Source organism: Cyprinus carpio, chromosome A11, assembly GCF_018340385.1.
Source record: "Cyprinus carpio isolate SPL01 chromosome A11, ASM1834038v1, whole genome shotgun sequence".
NCBI classification, from domain to species: domain Eukaryota; kingdom Metazoa; phylum Chordata; class Actinopteri; order Cypriniformes; family Cyprinidae; genus Cyprinus; species Cyprinus carpio.
In genome coordinates, this window is record NC_056582.1 from 22,989,929 (window position 1) to 23,011,987 (window position 22,059).

Consider the following 22,059-nt stretch of genomic DNA (forward strand, 5'->3'; position numbering starts at 1 on the left):
TGCAGGGTTGATTCAACCATCTTCCAGATAACCCACATAGGAAGACAGTCAAATTTGTGAAGTAGTCGTCACTGTGTAGCCTAGATTCATCTGAATACATCAACTTTGCAGCATTGCTGTTATCGCTGTGGCTCTCTGTAAGGCCAGTGGGTTGAGCATGGCTCTGAGGTTGACTGTGCCAAATGCAGGGGAGTAAAGCTGGCACAGCACGAGTCTGTGTTTTTGGTGAGATGGAAATGAAACTGAGGGTGAGAGCCAGAGAGGGCTTCCCCAACCTCACTGCCGCAGCTCTGCAGTACTGAATGAGAAACATCGTAAATCATATTAGAGTAGTTGTACTTCTCTATAATCAGCTCTCTGCCATTCTTATACCATTTGTATATTGAGATGTGAGACGCAAATGTAATCCAAGAGCATTTTTAATGTAAACATAATTGTTCATGAGTAGATTAATTTCTCCCTATATCCTTTTTTTACTCAATCATTTATTAGTTCATTTATTAATAATAATTGGAATCGTAAGGAATTTGGTGATTTTTGGTTTGGAATTTAGGAATTTTAAACAGTTCTGGTTCTGTAATAATTCAATTGAAAAGTAATTGGTAATCAGCATATTAGAATGATTTCTGAAGGATCATGTGACACTGTGATCACGTGATCCTGAAAAATCAGCTTTTCATCACAGGAATAAATTTGATTTTAAAATATATTCAAATAAAACCATTCTTTTAAACTGTAATAACATTTCACAATATTACCATTTTTACTGTGTTTGTGTTCAAATAAATGGAGCCTATACCAAACTTTTGACCTGTACATAAATATACTAATCAAAAACCTTTTTTTTTTTTTTGGTAACTTTGTTTTCTTTTGTAAATAAACTACAATTTCTTTCTCTCTCTCTCTCTCTCTCTCTCTCTCTCTCTCTCTCTCTCTCTCTCTGCATGTGTGAGAAACATAGTGCTATCAGTAAAGCAACGGTGAGTCGTGCGCCTTCACACTGCGCTCAGTCAGAGTGTTCAGCGAGTGAAAATATATCTATGCTAAACTTGTAATTACCCTCTCACACACACACACACTGGCGAGGAAAATCTAAGAATTTATTAGCCAATGGCTAACCATAGACATTATTTAGTCACCTAGAGTGAAGATGTAGTCACATATGCGAGTGATTTACTCCCAATGTAGTGGGTTGATTTGCAGAAGAATATAAATGATCAAAAACTGTTGTTGTTTTTTTAATAAATGGAACTGGTTCTCAGTCACCAACCTGCTCATTCACATGACTCACTGGTTGATGTATGAAGACATTAACTTGCTCCGATCGCTCTGTCCCAAGATGGAAGTCAGAGCCAATTGCGAGGTCACCTCTGTCTCCAGGAGAGTCAGATTAGATATACTGAGACCATAAAAAGGGCTATTTATGGATTAGGAGAGCTTTATACTGCATCGCCTTTAGGGACCAGTATCTGGACATCTGTTTGAAGGCCAGCCGTCACTGTGTCTGCTGCAGGATGGAATCAACATAGATTAAATGTATTGAAAATGTGTTAAGCCTCAGGTCATCCAAGATGAAGATGAGTTTGTTTCTTCATCATAACAGACTTGGAGAAATGTAACATTCCATCACTTGCTAAGCAATGGATCCTCTGCAGTGATTGGGTGCTGATGAAAACATCACAATAATCCACAAGTAATCCACACCACTCCAGTACATCAGTTAATGTCTTGTGAAGCCAGAAGCTGTGTCCATCATTAAAACGTTTTTAACTTCAAACATCACTTCTGGCCATAATCCACTTCCTTCAGTGAAAGAGTCTATTTTGTGTTCTCCTTTCACATCAAAATTCACCCACATATATGTTTAGGAGTGTTTTGGACTGTTTTTGTTTGTAAATGGTGCTTGATCTGTGCAGATTTCTCTCCTGATTCAGGTGAGACAATGTTTTGGGTAGAGGACTCATGTTTTTTTCCAGGAAGAAGTTTGAAGTTAAAAATTCTGTAATGATAGATTTGTATTACATACATACAGCTTTTCACTTTACAAAATGTTAAATGATGGACTGGAGTAGTGTGGGTTATTGTGATGTTTTTGTCAGTGATTGAGTAATTCTCTTAGAGTAGGCTAATGGTATAAAGGCTTTTTGTGCAAGTCTGTTTTTCATCCCAAGACTATATTGTTCAAAAGAAAGACCATAGTATTTTGTGGTATATTTCCATTATAATCAGCCTACATGCATAAATGTTTTTGAGTGTTGTTCTCCCCAGGTAGTTGTCTGTGCTGCAGTGCTGCAGACCTGTGCTGTTTCAGCAAAGAGGATCTCATTTTCAGATGCCAGTGCTTGACTTTATCTTTTTTCTCTTTTGTATGGTGTGTGTGGGAGGTGTACACAGACAAGCACAGAATATTAGCTCTTTTTTTGTGAAGTCACTAGTTTATGATTCTTGCGATGCGGAAAATGTAGACAGAATTGTGGAATCCAGTCAAAAAATTGGAATTTACTGTTTAACGCGGAACGTCACGGAATGTGTCAAAGTTTGGGTAAATCAATCAAAAGTAGGTCATTACACTTAAATCAAAGTGTGATACAGACTAGTATCTATAAATATTAAGCAACAAAAAGACTATTTAAATATGAATCCTGCATGTTTTCTGTGTCTGTGTGAATGAAAGTCGCAAACGTGCCGTTTCGGTTACTACACACATACTGAAGCGCGCATGACACTCACAGTGATTTCAGCACATGTCACCTCAATATATGAGTACATGAACATAATCTCTAGAACTGCTCAGAGTCAATTCATGAGTATTTGACTGTTTCATTTGAGAGAAACTATCGTCATATCATATGCACTCAGAAATTTAAAGGTTTTCACGGCAACCCGTCAAAATAAAAGTTCGGTTTAACTTGAAGAAATGATTGTGCCTGAAATATATTACTGTTGTTCAGTAGAATGTATGTAATACTACAGCTACTACTACTACTATTACTAAAATTATTAAAACTTTATTTTTAAGGAATAATTACAAAATATTTCTTTCGTTTTTTTAAAGTTAATACTAAATCCCCTTTGTTTGCCAAAAAATAAAGTTTGTTTAATTTTTATTTGGTTAAAATATTAATTGAATTAATGTTCAATTCATAAACATAAAAAAAAAAAAAAAAATAAATACAAAACAGATCATTTCTGAGGGGGGAAAACAATATTTCATAGGCTATTGTGCAATGTAATTTAACCATTTAAAAATTTAAATAGAAAAAAAAAAATGGAATCCTGAAAAATTAAAATGAAAAAAAAAAAAAACTGAATTTGGAAAAAAAAAATTGATTTTGGAAAAAATAAAACTGATTTCATAGGGCCTTACTAGTTGGGTTTTGAAGGCAGTGCATCTTATGGGCCAGATGTGATCCAAGTCCATTCAAGACATGTTTAATGTGAACATAATCATGTAAATCAAGCAAGAAACTGTCTAGATTAAACAATATCATATTGAGATCGCAATTAAAATATTGATATGGATTCATCTAACTTCCTATAATAAATGCACTGCAAAAATAAACGCAACAGCATACATTCAGTGCCTGTCCTGCGTGTCTCTGTGTGAATGAGTGGCATGATTTTGTTTGATACACAAGCTCAAACATTCTCGCAGTGTTTTCAGCGTCTGATGTTCTGAGAGTCACTTCACAAGCTTTTCACCATTTCATTTGAGAAAACTACTGTCAAACATACACTGAAACTAAAATATCTACACAACAAACAGCCAAAATGAAAGTTCAGTTTGACTTAAAGAAATTGACAAAAATATATTCCTACTGTATACTAAAATGTACTTCTCAAAGTAATCAATAATAATATTATTTTCATATAACCAATATATTTTTAATTTGTACAGTTCTGTTGTACAGCATCCTGTTTGACAAAAAATAAAAAAAAAAGCAGTGTTTTGTTGTAAACAAAAAAATGAATATGTATTGGGGCACTAAATGATAAGATAGCTTATCTGTGGAGTTAAATTGTGAACAGACAAGTTATATTCACGTTCATTCTCAAGGTCTAACAAACATGTGGAAAGAATTTTAATGGAACATGAATATAATATTAATATCATATGTTATGAAAAAAAATATATTGTGATAATATTTTTGGCCATATTGCCAAGCACTAATCTTACATCCATTTTTTTACTCAATCTATTCATTCGTTCATTTTTAGTAAATGGAATCGTAATAGGAATTTGGCCATTTTGCTTGTGGAATTTAAACCATTCTGGTTCTGATACAAAATCTATTCATTATTTATTTATGTGTTGGAAATGGATTTTCCTCTTTTTATCAGTTTTTCATTTTGCCCCTTTAGTGTCTGGGTTGTAACTGCAATACATTCTTGGACATTTCCCAGAGCCCTGCAGGGAAGTTCATGTAGGTGACAGCAGTACCCAGTTTGTTTGGCACTTCTATGGCGACAACCGTCACACTGTTTTGGTCTAACAATTCCTGTTCCCGTAAATACAGAAAGAGTCCCTTTGGTGATTGTGTCATCCACGCAGCTGGGACCACTTCTCCATCAAGGCAGGAGTTCCTCTGGTGAACTTTCTTTCATTTGGCACACCGTTTGTGTGTCTCAACATGGAGAACAGCCATCAGGCTGTTGCATGCATGCTGAGTCAGCTGACCTTTGCATACATGTTGTTCTGTTTTCATGCAAAAAGCACTACTTCAGCACTCTATTGACTTCTGAATCACAATACATCAAAATTGAATGCCCATCTCCCCAGGTCAAAAAACACCTCGTACCTTATCCATAGTCAAAAATAGTGTCTTTTCTACTCAGAATATAGCATGTCCTCATTGTACCTCTGCTGTGTCTTACTGCTTCCCTTACACTAGCAGCTTCCCCAAATCTCTCTTGTTTCTCTCTCCTCCTTAACACAGTTGGGTATGGAAGCAGAGAGTCACTTTGTGTTCCCTCTGTGTAAAGCACACCATTGCTGTAATCTGCTGAGTGCACCTTGCTTCAGTTAGGCCATTAGAGCAGTAAATCTGAACACAAGCCATGCTACAACTTTCAAAGCCTGAGTCTGCTCTCTTTCCGCAGCACTGCAGTATTCTAGCTCTCATGATACCAGCAGCTGCCTCACAGTATTGCTTTAGCAATATGAGCTGCCAAAAGAAACTAGCATTTATACTCATTCTTGCATATGAGGTTTGATCAGGACTTCAAAACCGCATTGATGCAAAGAACAAAAGACATTCACAGCAATGTTTCACGCTAAGATTTTTGATTTCTTAAATGCCTTTTGAATTATAAGACCATGACCATGAGTTTGTGATGTTTATTTCATTTTTTCTTTTATCCTCTCTCTACTCTCTCATTATAGAAGCCCTTCAAGTTCAGCCAAAAATGAAAATTCTGTCATCATTTACTTACCCTTAAATTGTTTTAAACCTGTATCAGTTAATTTCTTCTGTTGAACACAAAAGAAGATATTTTGAAGAAAGGGGTAAACAAACAGTTGCTGGTAGTTGATGCCTTCCATAGTAGGAAAAAAAATATTATGGAAGTCAATGGCTAATGGCAACTGTTTGCCTACCAGCATTCTTCAAAATATAATCTTTTATGTTGAAAAGATGAAATGAAGTGATACAGCTTTGGAACAACATGAAGGTGATAGATATGACAACATGTTCATTTTTAGAAGAACTGTACCTTTAAAACAATCCCAATGTCTTTTCAGGTGCTCAAGTGTGATGCCCTTGTGGAGAACTAAATGACTTAGAAAATCCATGGGGTCCCATAAAGCAGCATTGTTTTTAAAAATGTGCTGCATTTTCACTGGAGATTTGAGGCTTTTGGGCCCCTTTTTTTCAGATGCTTTTAAGAGAGATAAATGCTTGTATTTGGATTTTATTTCAGTATAGGCCTACTCGTTCTGTGTATGAAATAATAATGAGTTTTACTAGTCAAGAACATTGATTTAATTGTTGCAGCCTTGTGTTTTAGTCACAAAACAGTTATTAAATCTACAACATGTTTATCTACTAGTAGATAAATGAAGACTCAAGATAGGGGTGGGCAAACTTCCAAAAATATCATATCATATATGATTTTATAACGAGAAGTAGCGATCCATTATCTGAATCGTGATCTTCCCAATTTTGAGATGTTCACTTAAGACATAACTGACTGTCTTTGTGTAAATACTTGCCAAGAAAGACATATATTTTTGTGTAAATCTGACCATTTATGTACGCGCCTGAAACCCCATTTATACTTTGCTTGTTCATGTTCAGCTCCGCTTGGAGGAGGACCAGCCTCTTTTGCAGCTTAAACCTTGTGCATTGTTCAAATTCACTACCCTTTCGTTATGTTCGTGGATGAAAACATCCACTAAATTAAACTGCTGTAAAAATGTATCATAAATATTTTTTTCTAATTTTTTTTGCATAAATCTATTAATCAACCTCTGTCCTGATCAAAACTACCAAATGTTAAAAAAAAAAATCCAAGATTTTAACTCTTTAATTACCAAGTTCATAAATGATGTCACTGATTTGGGGGAAAAAAAACACTAAATGACAAATTTTCAATATAAAAAGTGATTGTGGACTGGATTTTTTTTTACCTTTTATCACAGTCTTGGGCATGTCAAAGATTAGTAACAACTTTGGCTTTGATGCATTTTTAGTTTTTGTGCAGCATTAGATTTTATTTTTTTCTCCCTCATTTGTTGTTCGTGGCTGTTTTTGCCCCATTGACTTCATTATAACGACATTTTTTGATTGCAAAGCCATGACACCATATAATCATGCATTCTTGATTGTTTGTGGTTTTCCCTTTTGGTAAGAGGTAAAATTTGTTATTTTTACAGTTGATCACTAGGTGGGAGCATTAACCCTTTAGATAGGCCTGTGCAAAAAAGGCTTAGTTTCTGGCTTGTATATGGAGTTATATGGAGTATAACAGCAAATTATAGTGTGTTTGTGTGTGTGAGATTCTTGATTGTTGGTGGTTTTCCCTGTTGGGAAGAGGTAACATTTGTTACTTTTTACAGTTGATCACTAGGTGGGACCATTAACCCTTTAGATAGGCCTGTGCAAAAAAAGCTTAGTTTCTGACTTGTATATGAAGCTATATGGAGTATAACAGCATATTATATTGTGTGTGTGTGTGTGTGTGTGTGTATGTGTGTGTGTGTGAGAGAGAGAGAGTGTGTGTGAGAGAGACCTTTGTGCTCTTACCTTGATGTATTTGAGAAAATCTAAATTTTCTTCATTTTTTTTTCAAGCAGACATTAATTTCTATAAATAAACTTTGGTTAATCTTAAGATCTACTAAATCTTTTCAGTTAAGAGCAGTGAGTGATTTTCTGTTTTTCTTGATGCTTGATTAACATCTATGACTCGGACAATAGCAACTACATTAGGCTGCTATCCCTTTAAAACCGAATGCACAGCTGCAATGGATGCAATGTACTGATACACGTTCTCCCTGCTGTTTACGCTCACTTAAATGTGTTTACGTGGATACTCGTCAGAATGGACAATTCAACATCATTTTGTGTGTAGCTAATTCTCCGTTCATGCGACGCGAAAGAGTACTTGCATGATGTGAGAGACACGTTCTCTGTGTGTGTATGCTTCAGTGTCTGTGCTCAGAAAACCGGACCAAATTGAGCTCTCTCTTGTGCGTCAGATTTATCCATGTCTGCTCTTCTCTTTCTCCCATATATTGACATTTTTTAACATTTTATGCGACGTGCAGCAAGTGCATCTTAGCTTATTTCCCGCCAGTTCATATGTATGCATCTAACCTCCTAACTGCGCAGCAGATTTATTCTGAATGAATCTGTTCCCAAATCGTTCCTCCCTGACATTTTCGTCAACAAATAAAAACGAGATGAAAATGTCAGGGAGGAAAGATTTGGGAAAAAATAGATTTACGTCATAGTTTTTGTCATTCAAAAAGATTTTTAGTTCGTTATCGTCTCGTTGTTGTCGGTGAAAAAATGTTGTTGATGAATATTATGATGAAAATTATTCGTCAACGAAATTAACACTGTATGAGTCACGTTACAGGATTTGACTGATTTGGGTGCTATGCTTTTAAGGACAGAGGAAAGTGCACTGCTTTAAATGAAACGAACTGCATGCAGCACAATGATTGTTTTATTCAAATCAAAACTGAAACTAAAATTTAGTTAATTGAATTGCATTTTAAATATGTTACCACACATGAAAGACGCATAAAAGAGACACATGATATAATTTGTCCAGTCACAGGAATCTAGTAGGCAGTCATTGCTGTAGTTTTAATATTATTACGAGAACATAAAAGATCACAATCTCTACGATTCACTTGAAAAGTAGTAGACGTCTTCAAAATTAATTATGATATAAAATCTTCAGATCGTTCACCCCTAACTCAAGATCTACAGTATTAAGAAACATTATAAATTTGAGTCAGTGTTTCTGTAACATCATTGGTATCTTTATTTATATATATTGATATATATATATATTGTATTGTATTTTGAATTAGATTGTACTTTTATATTTTCTGTTTTCATTTTAATTTAAAATTTTAAGAATTTTAGAATTTAATAATTTAGTTTTTGTCATTTTAAATAGTCTTCGTTGCACTGTATCAGCAGTTTATGCTATTTTATGTATGTATACAAAAAGTCTAGTATCATTGTATTGAAGGTTGTCTATTTATAGCCCACCTGAACAATGTTATTTGCAACATGAGCACTTTGGCATCCCAGGCAAATGAGGACTAACATTTACAGTCACCTTGTGCTTCTCCTGATGATGACTCCTCGCAGTTACTCCACTGATGTGTGACTTTACTACACTGCATACAGTGCCCTTCTCTCATGAGACACATCCATCCAGCCTTTCCCACTTAGCATGATTGGAAGGGGGGGCAGACAGCGTAAAATGAGTCTTTGGGAAATGGAAAGACCTTATTCCCAGTGTCAGGCCACTGGTAGGAGGAGATTGATGGGAGGGAAAGTCACCTTGATAAGCAGTACAGAAGCACACAATGATGTGTTCTTTACCGTGTCCTTCAGCAGCACTTGTGTAAGAGTAATGAGTGCTGAAATAAGAGGTGGCCGTAAAGAATGCTGATGTGTGTGTGTGTGTGTGTGTGTGTGTGTGTGTGTGTGTGTGTGTGTGTGTGTTAAATGCAAAGGTGTTCATTAGAACCACATGAGGCCTAATAAACTCCTCCAGTTTGGAAACTCTGTGCATTTCACCCTCCTACCTGCCTGGCCCTGTGCGGAGGAAGCTGCTTGATGCACTAAAACGCTCAGTGGAAAATGAACGAATTACAGAGTTTGTATATGACGAAGCTCAAAAGTATTTGCTGTCTATTTCAAGGAAGTAGGCTTTAATTTGTGAAAAGAATATCTTTTTAGCAATGCCATCCTGGAAAGCATACCTTTTTGTCCAGACAGCTGTCTATGAGCTTTTCATTTAAAACCGCTGTCACAATAGACTTTGAGTTTGCAGGATTTCTTTAGACACTGCAGTTGTCGAAATACAATGTTATGCTCTCTGGCGTCTTAAAAATAAATACATAAAATAAAATCTTCATATAATACATCCAAATTTAAAAATGTAATCTGCTTCACTTTACTGCAAAGCTGCAAAGATGTAACATTTGCGTAATTTTTATTCAACCAAGAGGCCACATTGATCTTCTATTGGTCACACACATCTTCACGTGATATAAATTTGCAGGTCAGAGTTCATCAAACGTGAATGAATGAACATAATGTGAAAAGTGCCATGTGACCAGCCCTTTGGTCATTAAGAGTTTTTTTTGCTAGTGATTACTGGGGGGGAATCTGGGAATCTTAAGGCACCTCGTGATCCGATCCAATCCGATTCCAATTCTGGAAACCACATTCTGATTCTAAAATCATTCTTGATCTACTTTTCTTTTCTTTTTTTTTCTTTCTTTTTTTTTTATTATTATTATTATTATTATTAGTATTATTATTATTATTTTTTTTTTTTTTTTTTTTAATGAGTTTACGGAGTAGGAATATCAACTTTATTTGTGCATTTTTTTTATTAGATTACGTACATAAATTAGATTTTTTAGAATGTAATAAATTTGTTTCATTTAATTTTTATATGGTTCTTCTGTAATTCTGTTGTGCTAATTATTATTGTACTGTTTATTTTAATGTAGCATCAATATTTTGGTAAATATTTGGGTAAGGTAAATTTTAGAACTTCTATCATTAATTATAGAACATGTTTAAGTACACATAATATACATTAATGGTTCTAAATCTATTTTGATCAGTCAGATGTTAGAGTCAGATGATAATTTAATTATATATATATTAATACAAATTTTTGTGTCTACACAATAGAATGTTTTCATGGTAACCATTCCATTTGTTTTCCCTTTGTTACAGTTGATACATGATTAAACCTCAACTGTTCAGCAAATGATGATTTATTTTGCTCTTTGTATTATGTATCAGCTGCACAATTTAATGTCTTGATTTCACTCTTTTTGGTGTATTGCCCAAGTTCTACTCATAATGATGATCATCATCATTTACTGTTGAGCAGATGCGCCCTCTAGGGGTGTTAATGCATTCTTACAGTGCATTTGCGGCACTGCAGTGCTGCTCAGGTTTGTGTCGTATATGTACTCCACTCTAGCATTTGCTGAACTCACGTCTGTGTTTGTGTGTTTTTCAGAGGTCCTGTGAGGTGAGAGACAGACGTGTCTGTTGACAGGAGAGAGAGAGAGAGAGAGAGAGAGAGAGAGAGAGAGAGAGAGAGAGAGAGAGAGAGACCCCTCAGCAGCCTGGCTACACCCCCCACTCTCCCGTTCCCCATGTATCCAGAATCGACCACAGACTCTCCCGCCCGCCTCTCTCTCAGACAGACAGGCTCCCCGGGCATGGTCTACAGGTCTGTTGCAGTCTCACACACATTCACACCTAACCAGCTGCTCTGACGGCACATAATGCGCCATGAACCACAGACTGTGCTGTTGCATCATTCATGTTCATTTGAGTCTAAGTCTATTGAATTTTCAGCATCTTTACTCCAGTCTTCAGTGTCACATGATCCTTCAGAAACCATTCTAACATACTGATTTGCTGCAAGAAATATTTTTGATTATTATCAATGTTGATAAGTTGTTCTGCTTAATAATGGAAACTGTGATAGGATTTCAGGATTCTTTGAATAGTAAGTTAAAAAGAAAGGTATATGAAATAGAAATCTTTTGTAACATTATAAATGTTTTAACTGTCACTTTTGATCAGTTTAATCGGTCTGTGCTGAAAAGTAGCCTATTAAAAAAACAACAACAAAAAATTTTGAACAGTAGTGCAGATTTTTTTAGCGTAATGGTTTTAATTTTTAATTTTTACTTTTATTTATTTAATTATTTTTTTAATTATACTGGCTCCTGGTCACCCTGCGTTAAAGTCTCCCCTGAGCTGTTTATATTTAAATATCCCTGGGTTAGGTGATATTTGAACAAACATATTTAAATATATTGATATTTAAATAAACACGTTTATTTCTGTACATATGATTAAAAGAGCTATGCTTGTTTCATTAAGGAGAATCTGCAGCCCCTTTCACGCTGCACGTCGGACCCGGCAAATTGCCGGAACATTGCCGGGTCGACTTCTGTGTGAAAGCAAACACGTGCCGGGATTGATTCCGGGATTGAACCCGGGTCGGGGACCTAGTAACATTGCCGGGTTCAGTCCCGGAACGAGCGCTGTGTGAACAAAAGCCAGAACTAATGGCGTGTCGTAGTGATGACGCGCGTTATCGCGCGACTCTTTCAGCGTGTTTTGAAGGCAGATCAACGTTCGCGACGAAAAAATATGCGCAAACTGTAACGAAGCAGAGGTCAGTTAGTTCTTTACTTTCCGCGCTGAAGCTGAGATCGTTCACCAGCTTCAGTGAAAGTTAACGTGCCTAATGTTTTCGACTCGTACATTACACGTCACACCCTGATATCACGTGTCTTTACGGGACCTTTACAGGTTGTGTGTGAACGCACGCACATATTCCGGGTAATCACTGGCAGTGTGAAAGTGCACAATCTAGCGACCCGGGTACAAATGCCGGGACACATTACCCGTGTATTTTCCGGAATCGCAGTGTGAAAGGGGCTTGTGAGTCACTGGAGTCTCACTCTGTGACTGTGTAGGACGTTCTGAGAAGTGACACACAGATAAATGCAAAACAGACTCATACATGCAGAAATGTGTCATCTAGCGCAAACTTTTAGAGCGCAGAGTGTGAGAGAGCCACACTGCAGTAAGAAATAATATTACATGCATATAAAAAAAACAGCAGGAGTTGAACTACTTAATAGTTAATATAGTTAATAGTTGCTTTACATAATGCTGCGGTATTGAGACCATGCTTATGCATCAGCCACATTACTTGTTGAATTACAGTGATAATTTACAGAAGGATGCTTCATCCCTGCTGCAGGCTGTATGTATATGCGATTAATAATGTTCATTTAGCATACTTGGTGATTTAAGGCAGCAGTTCTGCAGGGCTTCCCAGTGGAAAGAGCCACAGTGGTCAAGTGCTTTACATAATGCCCAGCTGGCCACTTAATCAGAGCCCTGACATCATTTCATTATTGCTGGAAAGTTCCTGCTCAAAAATCCATCATCAACTTTCAATCAAAAATTAAACAGCGCCCACGTCTTTTACCAGCAGTTCTGGTTCTTAACAGCAGGTGGCAGTGCCAGTCTGTCTCCAGCCACTGTATAAGTTCAAGCATTCGCTGAACTTTAGAGCTGCTTTCTTTTTAATGTTTGATAGCTGGAAATAATTGATTTAGCTTTTAGTGTATGTGTTAGATTTGAGACCATCTGTTAGAAAATGGAGCAAAAAAAAAATTGTTTACTCATGTTGCACTATTAGCCTAAATTGTCCTAAATTTAATGCCTTCAGTATTTGATTTATTTTATTTTGCTGAATTACAAAAACAGCCTTGTGTTTTTGTTTTTATGTGGTATTAGTCTACTTTCTGGCCATCAGTGTTATTTTAGTCTCAGCCTCAGACGTCATGCCCAGGGACCATTGGCTGAATATCTGATGCATATGTCACACAAATTTCAAAGTCGTCATCTGATTGGTCAGTCATATGGCCTCTTGGGTGGGCCTGTAATTTAAGTATTGTTGAGATAATGTACTATTATATACTGACTATACTATTATAGTTTTTCATTCATTTCTGTTATCACTTTAATTTTTGTAAAAGTTGAAGATTTTATTAGTGTTAATTTTAAAATGTGTCTGTATAAATTTTATTCCATTTATTTAATTTTTTGTTTAATTTAGTACATAGTTAAACTAAATGAAAATGAGAAATAGCAACTAGCTAAAATACAATAGGTTTAAGTAATGAAACTAATGACCCTGCTGGCCAAACTGCTGTTTCATCTTACTGTCTTTATTATCAGGTTTTCTTATAAATTTCTCTATTATTTCTTTCTTTATTCACTTCTTCAGATCTCTCTCTCTGTGTGCTTATGTTCACTGGTCACTGCTAAAGCTGATACTGCTCTTGCATAATTCTTTGTGCCCGTGCATGTGTTTGTCTGATGCCCTCTCACTGTTCTTTACCCTTTCACCTGAAAGACTAAGCTTTCCTCTCTCTCTCTCTCTCTCTCTCTCTCTCTCTCTCTCTCTCTCTCTCTCTCTCTCTCTCTCTCTCTCTCTCTCTCTCTTTCTCTTTTTCATGCTGCCATCAGTGCAAGATATGGGAGCCCAAAACGGCAGCTGCAGTTTTACAGGTACCTCTTTGTTTGTTGATTAATTAGCCATGGCCATCTGATACTGCACTCGTTTTCATTTGTTTTGGAAAGCACTTTCAAGCCATGGGTTCACTCTTAGTTTAGCCACTCATGACAGCGGTGTGATTATGTCATTACACTGCTGAAAGCGTAAGGGAATTATATTCATAGTGCATGTGATTACGATGTTGTTTGCTTGTAATTGTTAACAGCTGTTAAATTATAAATGCAACACGTAGAATTACAGTGAGACACGTTGAGACTAATTGCTGCTTAATATTGTTGTATAACTTGTAAAAAGGGATGGCTTGCATATAGGGCAAACATCTAATCTCACTTGTAATCTGTGCATGTGTTGGTGCTGAGACGGCTCTTTGGATATCGGTCTACACTACAGTGATGTGTGTCAGAATAATGCTCTCAGAATAGAGTCCCTAACACAATGCACTTAGATTTAATTTCACTCCATGTAGAATTAAAACAGTGTTGCAGGTAAGTCATTGAGTTCAGGTTTCCTTTGCTGTGGAACACTTCTGAAACTCAAAGCATGACAAACATGAGCACAGAGACTCTGAATGTTAAGTGATCTCACATTTCATTCCACATTCACACTTGGTTAGATATTTATGACAGTATGTGTTTTCTGTTTAAACTATGGCTTTCCCAGTGTTGTTTTACTATCATTGTAGTTTTTATTAATAGTTTAAATTCGTTTTTTTTATAGATATATTTTCTGTTTTCACTTGCGTTGATTTTCGTTTTGTTAATTTTCGATTTGATATGATATGAAACTATTGCAAAACTCTTCAGGTGAGGAGGTTTACATATGCCTAAAACTGTCAAGCCTTTATGACATCTGAACAAGCTGCGAACACCGTAATGGGATGGATTTTTTTTAAGTTGCATTTGCAACATCCTCCCTTCCGATGGCACAAGCTCACCCGAAAGCAACTGTTTTATGCAGCAGCTGCTTTTAGCGATCAGATTGAATGCATCCATTTTACCCTCACTTTTCTTCCTGTTTTAGTGAGGGATCATATTTTAATGGGTTGAGAAAAAGGAGTTGTTGTGCTGATGGGTTCTTAAACCCCTGACTCTGTAGCTTTGAGGCTAATGAACACTCTATTGAATTTTAGATTTCACCGCCTTGCAAATTTTTGTCCTTTTAAGCTCCAAGTCTTTTAACGTCGCATCACCCAGATCCACTTGACGTGAATCGATCACCGTGTTTCACCCTAATACACAAAGAGAGATGGGGAAGTAAGATGAGCTCATGTCAATCGCTGTTGTTTTGTGTGTTAGGGGTTGCTTTTTTGTAGGTTTTATTTGTGTTGTATTTTTATGTTTTGTTATTCTTATTATTTTGCTTTTTGAACATGTATAGCACTCGCTCCTACATTTAAAGCACATGATATGAAGATAATATGTTGTGACGAGTGGGGCGGGGCCGAGAGCCATGGGAACGGAGCCAGGCCGGTGATGCGAGTGATTATGAGCATCACCTGCACGTCACACTGGTCTCGAGTCCCAGAGAGGAGCTCTGGACGGATAAAAGGAGGAGTCACAATAGTGAAGGATGAGTCATCCATGAGGGGCTGCCGCATTTACTTTCGTTTTGTTCATTTATTTTTGTAATTAAAATGTTTAAATGTTTGCCACTTCCATTTTGGTTATTTATTTTATAATTAAAGTGTTTAAAATGTTCATGCCCCCCCCCCCCCCCCCCCCCCCCCCCCCCCCCCCCCCCCGCCACCTCCTTCCCTGAGCTTTTAACTTTGTTAAATATGTTAACTAGTTCATCCCTGATACCGGAGGTTGCATTGTATTTTAACAGATTCAGTAAGTAAACTGGTTGTACCATACTGAGCTTGCTCTGTGGGATTTTCTTCCTCTGTTTACTGCAGTCGTCTCATAAATGACACACCCCTCACTGCAGCACACTGGAATAATGCAGTGACTCTCTGCCGTGCTTCTGTGGTTGGAAAAATACCAATTTGAATAAGAAAAAATTGGTAACACTTCACAATAGGGTTCAGCTCATTGAAATTCACTACAAATAGGATATCTTGAAATGAGAATGAGCAACAATTTAACAGTATTTATTAATCTAGGTTAATGTTTATTTGTAAATATTTTAAATAATTAAAAAAATGCATGTATGTACAAAATAATAAATGCAACTCTTTTCCTGCAAGCTTTTTTTTTTTTTTAACAGCCAGCATTTTTGATCATTTTCACAAAAGTTTATTGGCACATAATATTTTTTTTTTTGAATGAATATCTGAACATGCAATATGTCAAAACAAAAAAACAGAGCCTCTCCTTCTTTATCAGTAGCTGAATGTGGGGATGTTTCATGAAACAAAAAAAATATTTTTTGTAAATGTGTGTTCCGTGTCGAAATGTCTGTTTTTGTGTTGGTCTGTGTGATTCCGCCACTACTGATTTAACCAATAGGATTCCAATATCCTGGGTTGCCAGTTGGCAGAAAACGGCGTACTGCAGCTCTGGAAGCCAGCAACAAACTGGATCAGAGATCCCTCTTAAAACTTTACGACCAGAGGAATATGAAAATGCAGATAAATCACCTCAACAAATTAGTGTAAGGCTTGATGCTTTCTTTTTTAACTGCGTTTTCAATCTCAATCTGGCAACCCGTGTGCGTGTCGAGTCTGTGGACAAGGGGCGGGAAAAGCAGCTCTCTCCAATATTTTGAATTTGGTCTGCAGTACCCATTTCAGCCACTAACTGTCAATATTACATACTACACCTTTAACGATACAAAAACGGTACTAAAAAAACCTGAAATAAAAGTTAATAAACCTATATAGGCATAAAAAGAAAAACTAATAAAAATGACAAAAACAACAAATTCACTAAACCTTTAACTAAAAGTAAAATGTTAAATTGCATGAACTTTCCACCTTTTCCTGAGTAACTGATGAGAGCCAAAAATGATGGATTCTAACTTCCGTTTGGATGCTTTCGCATTCCAGTCTCCATTGAAATCCACGTTAAAACGGATTAAAAATATCAGCTGATATTAAACCTTTAAACTTTCTCAATATGACTAAATATAGCCTACGTTCACAATGTCAGTTTTTGAGATTGACAACTGCATATTCTTTACAGGTACAAGCCCGTATTCCTTACCAGTAACCAGTGACTAAAAAACGGAAAATCTTATCACTTTCTGACATGACAAGAGTCCAATCGAGCTCTTCAAGTTCTTTCATCAAATCTTCATTAACCAACAGCAGCTTTTAAATTCGGGTAAGAGCGGAGCATTACGGGTGTGAGTTCAGTTACAGAATGCAGTTGTCACCACATTAAACAACCAAACTAATTTAACCTAAGCCATTTCAAACACACAAAAACAATACCTAAAACCATTTCATGCATATTGATATAATTTCTCACTGAAATGTGTACAGGGTTAAGCTGTGCTGTTTTTGGTTGCCACAGTAACAGCAGTAAACATAAAGAATTTCTGTACAGTACTTGTTTTGCACTCCAGTAAATCCAATGTGTGCTCTTATCATTTTGTGGACAAAATTCCCCAAACTTCATTATATTATCGGCTTGGGGAAAACATGTTAAATTGACTAGAAACACCGGAAATGACTGGAAATGTAAACTATCGTTTCAGTATGAGTCGGGCGTTTTTATGAGTTTAGTTACTTTATAAAAGAATAATGCAATAATGTGTTATCATAACATCATTTGTAGCATTCCCAACACTGTGTAACTTGGTGAAACTAAACAGTTCATCCTACCACAGTAGTGCTAGTAAAAGTTATGCGTTGGCATATAACGTGGAAGATGCGTTTAGTTAATGAGACCATATATATTCTACCTCTTTATGAGTATTGAATCCGGTGATTTCCACTAAGGGGGGGTTCATTGATTTTAAGGATGATTTTTTTTTAACATTGGCTGTTGAACTTTCTGCTCTTTCTGACGTCTTCACTTTCATTTAGTACATTAAAGATGGATGTGAGTTGAAGTGCCTAAAAGTGAAAGGTCATGTGTGAACGGTGATGATTGTGGTTTGATGGTCATTTACTACTTCAAAAATTATTGTCTGTTATTGTGCTACTGTAGAGATTTGCCATCTTACTGGACACTGGAGTCACTGGAGAGACATTTGGACATTGATGTTTTCATTTTATGTCATAGATGAGTTCCTTTTCTGTAGTGTGTCATGTAGACTATTTATGCTTGCAATTTATTTTGCTAAAGTGTGTTGATTTTGTCACTAATATGGCTGTGTTTTGTATGTGTTTTTCTGAAAATCCACATGCTTGCACATGCCTTATTAGTGCACTAAAATGCCTTTATTATCTCATGTAGAAAAACAATCAAAAGCTTTTAGCGCAAAAGCTTCTGTGAATAATTTAGACCAGATATTATTTGCTGCGGTAAGCAGAAACAAATTGCTCCCCCCTCGAATGACATAAATGGATTTCCTTCATAGAGTCGATCCGGGAGGGGAGATGGCTGGAGTCGAAGGCGGGGTGGGAGGATGAGGGCGATGCTCTCTTCTTCACTAATTGGTTTAGACGCTGCCATGCAAGACACTCCCAGTTTGGGTGGATCGCCGGATAGCTGGCGGCTGCTGAGTTTATAAGGGCAGATTGACATTCATAAATCTTGTTCATGAGCCGATCTCCAACACCCCGGGTGAGTTTTTGTGCTAATTTTGTCTTTGGTGCGAGTGCCAACCTGTGTGCATGAGTCTGTCTTTTTTAAGGTGCCATTCTGCATGATGGCCTGGCATGGGTGTACCCCTTTAATTATCATCCCTTACTCCTTAGAGGTGCGCCGATCTGATATTCAGGATCACTATCACTCCAATACTGGCATTTTCTGCCGGATCGGGTATCGGTGAGACGAGACAATCCAAATCCGGGATTATGATTATACTATTCTATTGTTAAGCCCTACGAAAGGCACAAAAACATTAAAAAGCACCAGCAAGTTTCCGTGCACTATATTCCAAGTTTTCTGAAGCCATTCCATAGTTTAATGTGAGGTACAGATGAATATTATTGTTGTTAAATTCAAGCTCCAGCAAACCTACCTCCACCCACCATCCATCATCCAAAAATACTCCATCCACAATTCAAACTGCGTGTCTCGTTCAGTTTACAACACCTAAGATGACGAAACTTTCTCCAAGATTATTCAGTGTCCCTATTATTACACTTAATCTGTAGATAAAGATCAATGGTTTTGCATAAAAGGACTTTATCTTGCTGGAGTTTGGTGCTGTTTCTAAAGCATGTTACTTTTTTATTGGATGTCTTCTAGATCACAGCACTGGAGTAGAGAGCACTATGAATTTGTTCCTCATGAGCACACTAACTGAAACTTAAAACTGTTAAAAGAAAAGGCTCAATAAACTATCGCACAGATACGATTCACTACACATCAGGATCTCATGTCTTCCCTTTTTCTATGCGGAGTGCTGTGCACTGTGACTCCGTGTTGCTTCTAGCGCATCATTCTTGCACATGGGATGTGCATTAGCGCTTTGTGCAGCACTGTATTGGAGCCTTTCATATTACAATACTTTTGAGCAATGAAGGATTATTAATAGCCTTTCTTATTCTGTCTTATTATATGTTGCTGCTAAAATTAAGACATGTCTTAATTTTATAGTATATATTTATATATAAATATATTTATTTGTTTTTCATGAATGCATTTTACAATACAAAGAGCAATGTAACATTTTGCCAGATTTAGTCCTACATCCATTTACTTTTAATTGTTCCCCACTAAATAATGTTTTTTTTTTCATTGAATGTTTAGATTTTATAAAATTATTGTGCACTCCAAATTTTTCTAGAGTAATTTTTGCTACTGAATTATCCACTAAATAATAGTATTTTTGTCAGGATTTTATTGTATTTTTTGTCGACACTCATTTGAGTGAAGTTCTTCAGTGCTGGTGTATGGGACTGAAACAATTAGTCGACATTATCAACAACGTCGACAATAAAAAATTGACGAAAAATATTTTTGTTGTCGAGTAGTCGTTTGATGTCATATGACCTAATGTAAGAGCCTGCATTAAAGCGGTTTGACCAGTGTGGTGCTGTAGCACAAGACTGTAATTCAGCTCTCCTGATGCAAATGAAGAGAAGATGACCCAGTGGCAGCACTTCAGAGCAAAGGCAGCCAAACCTGAGGTTTGGATGAACATGTAAATATATACTGTACACTTTCCTCTCAATAACAAAATAAACAAATCAAAAACTGACAGCGGTGGGAAGGCAGCAGTTTAAAACACATCTGATTACAGAGATGTGGATGTTTGCACGAGCTCTGTACTTCAGTACTCCAGTAAAGTCCAGTCTCCTCACATTTATTTATTTAGTACATTATGCAATAGATAGCCTTAAATCAAACATCTTTACATTATTATTAAACATGAAAAAACAGAGTCAGTGTCGAAAAATTAAGAAAAATAAATACTTGTTTCTTGGAGTTAAACCAATCACAAGATTTACTTATTTACTTATTTTTTTAATGTAAAATGACTTTCTCCTATCAAAGCGTAATTTGCTCCCTCTGACAGCGATTAAATCTCTGGATGTCACTTGTACTTTTGACTGTGATCAGGTGTATACTCGACTGCAGTATCTTTATCAGTGTTTTAGTCTTTCTATTATAGTATTTTTTTAAAGTAGCTTTTATTTTTAGATTTTCAGTTATCATTTATCTTTTTTGTGTGTGTTTTTGTCATTTTTATTATTTTTTTATATTTCTGTTTAGTTTTAATTTTAATTTTATTTTTTTGTAATTTTAGTACTTCAGCCTATTTTAGTTAGTTCAACATTTCTAATTTTCATTTGTTTTTCATATTTATGTTTTACTTTATTTCAGCGATGTGTAAATAAAAAAAAATATTTTTAATAGCTTTATTTAACAATACTGTATCAGCATTAGTTAGGAACACTGTATCACTGTATCTGAGTAACATGAGCTTCACTGTCATAGCTTATATAATATAGTTACACTTCTATAATGATGAATGGAAACTGCAACTATTGTTTGTTTCTTTTGTTTTTTGTTTGTTTTTTTCTGTGTGTGTGTTCCAGTTTGCTCTGATAGCAAAAGAAAAGATCCACAATAGTGTTTCTATGACTTTATAAAAAAAGAAAAAAAAAATATTGAGTGATTGATTACGATTGTTCAAATTTGCCTTCTCCACTCATTAACTTCAACTGGTTTTTCCTGATGGTTTTCTTATATAGGTAATATAAGATTTAGGATGTTATTAACTGCAGAAATGCATCAGTTTTTGAAAAGGGTCCATAACAAAATAATTGCTGTGGCATCCCTGTTCCAAAGAAAATAAGGAAGTTTAGCAGGTTTTAATAAAGCACTTTTCCTGGATACACATAAATGGTGTCACTTTCCTCCCAGGCGACCTGCAGTGAATGTCTGTACATTGCATGTGCCGTCTGGACGGATGGGTTCCATGCATGAGCCTGGTGTGTGTGTATTGTATGCCCTCTGGTGTTCCTCCTTACCTGAGGCTCGCAGCACCTGCCTGAACCCACCTGAGTCTTGCTCCTGTGCCATTGTATCTGTCAAGAAAGGGGTGGGACCATCTCTGATTACAAGATGCATGGACAGAGTTCTCTGCCAATGATAGCACGGACCTGTTTTGTTCCCTCCTCACCTGTGTTATTTAAGGCGATGCCTCAACATTTCCCAAGCCTGCTTGTGCTTGGTGCGTGTGTGAGTGACTCGTGCTAGAATCAGACAGGTGCGAGAGCGTCCTTGAAAGTGTGTGAGAGCGGGGTGGTCGGGGACGGGGTGCAATCATGTTTGCGGGAGGGTATGCGGGGGGGACCGTTGGGCGCCGGAAATCCACTCTCCCCTGCGAAAACCTGCAGATCCCCAGACCGGTGGGGGTGAGCGGCGTTCGGAAGAGCAGTAGTAGCAGCAGCGGAGGCAAGATGCTGTCCATGACCTACAGCGAGAGCATACGGAGCGGCATTAGCCGCTACCACTCGGACCAAGGTCTGAACCAGTCGACGAGGCAAACGGACCAGGCCGAACTCCAGCGGCTCAGGGAGCAAAGGATCGCTGCTCAGATCAAGAACATGGAAGACTTCCTCAAGATGAACGGCCTGGCACTGGAGGAGTGTGTATCGTACCAGACAGGCATGAAGTACAGGTAAGAAAGAAACCAGGTGGTTGCGTGCACTAGACTTTTA

General features: G+C 36.8%; 1 protein-coding gene across 9 annotated transcripts in view; it reads left to right on the plus strand.

The window, feature by feature from the left end:
* The window catches only part of LOC109068999 (voltage-gated potassium channel subunit beta-2), a 111,717-nt gene that overhangs the window by 23,359 nt on the left and 66,299 nt on the right, over window positions 1-22,059 (plus strand). For 3 of the 9 annotated variants that reach the window (XM_042766858.1, XM_042766862.1, XM_042766857.1), the window contains exons 2-4: window positions 10,734-10,770; window positions 10,809-10,949; window positions 13,781-13,822. In XM_042766858.1, coding sequence (XP_042622792.1) covers window positions 10,873-10,949; window positions 13,781-13,822 — 119 coding nt within the window. In that variant the 5' untranslated portion in view covers window positions 10,734-10,770; window positions 10,809-10,872. Of the gene's footprint in view, window positions 1-10,733; window positions 10,950-13,780; window positions 13,823-21,715; window positions 22,020-22,059 lie in introns of those variants that run through there. The other 6 variants (XM_042766861.1, XM_042766859.1, XM_042766860.1 and 3 more) reach the window with 5 other exon arrangements.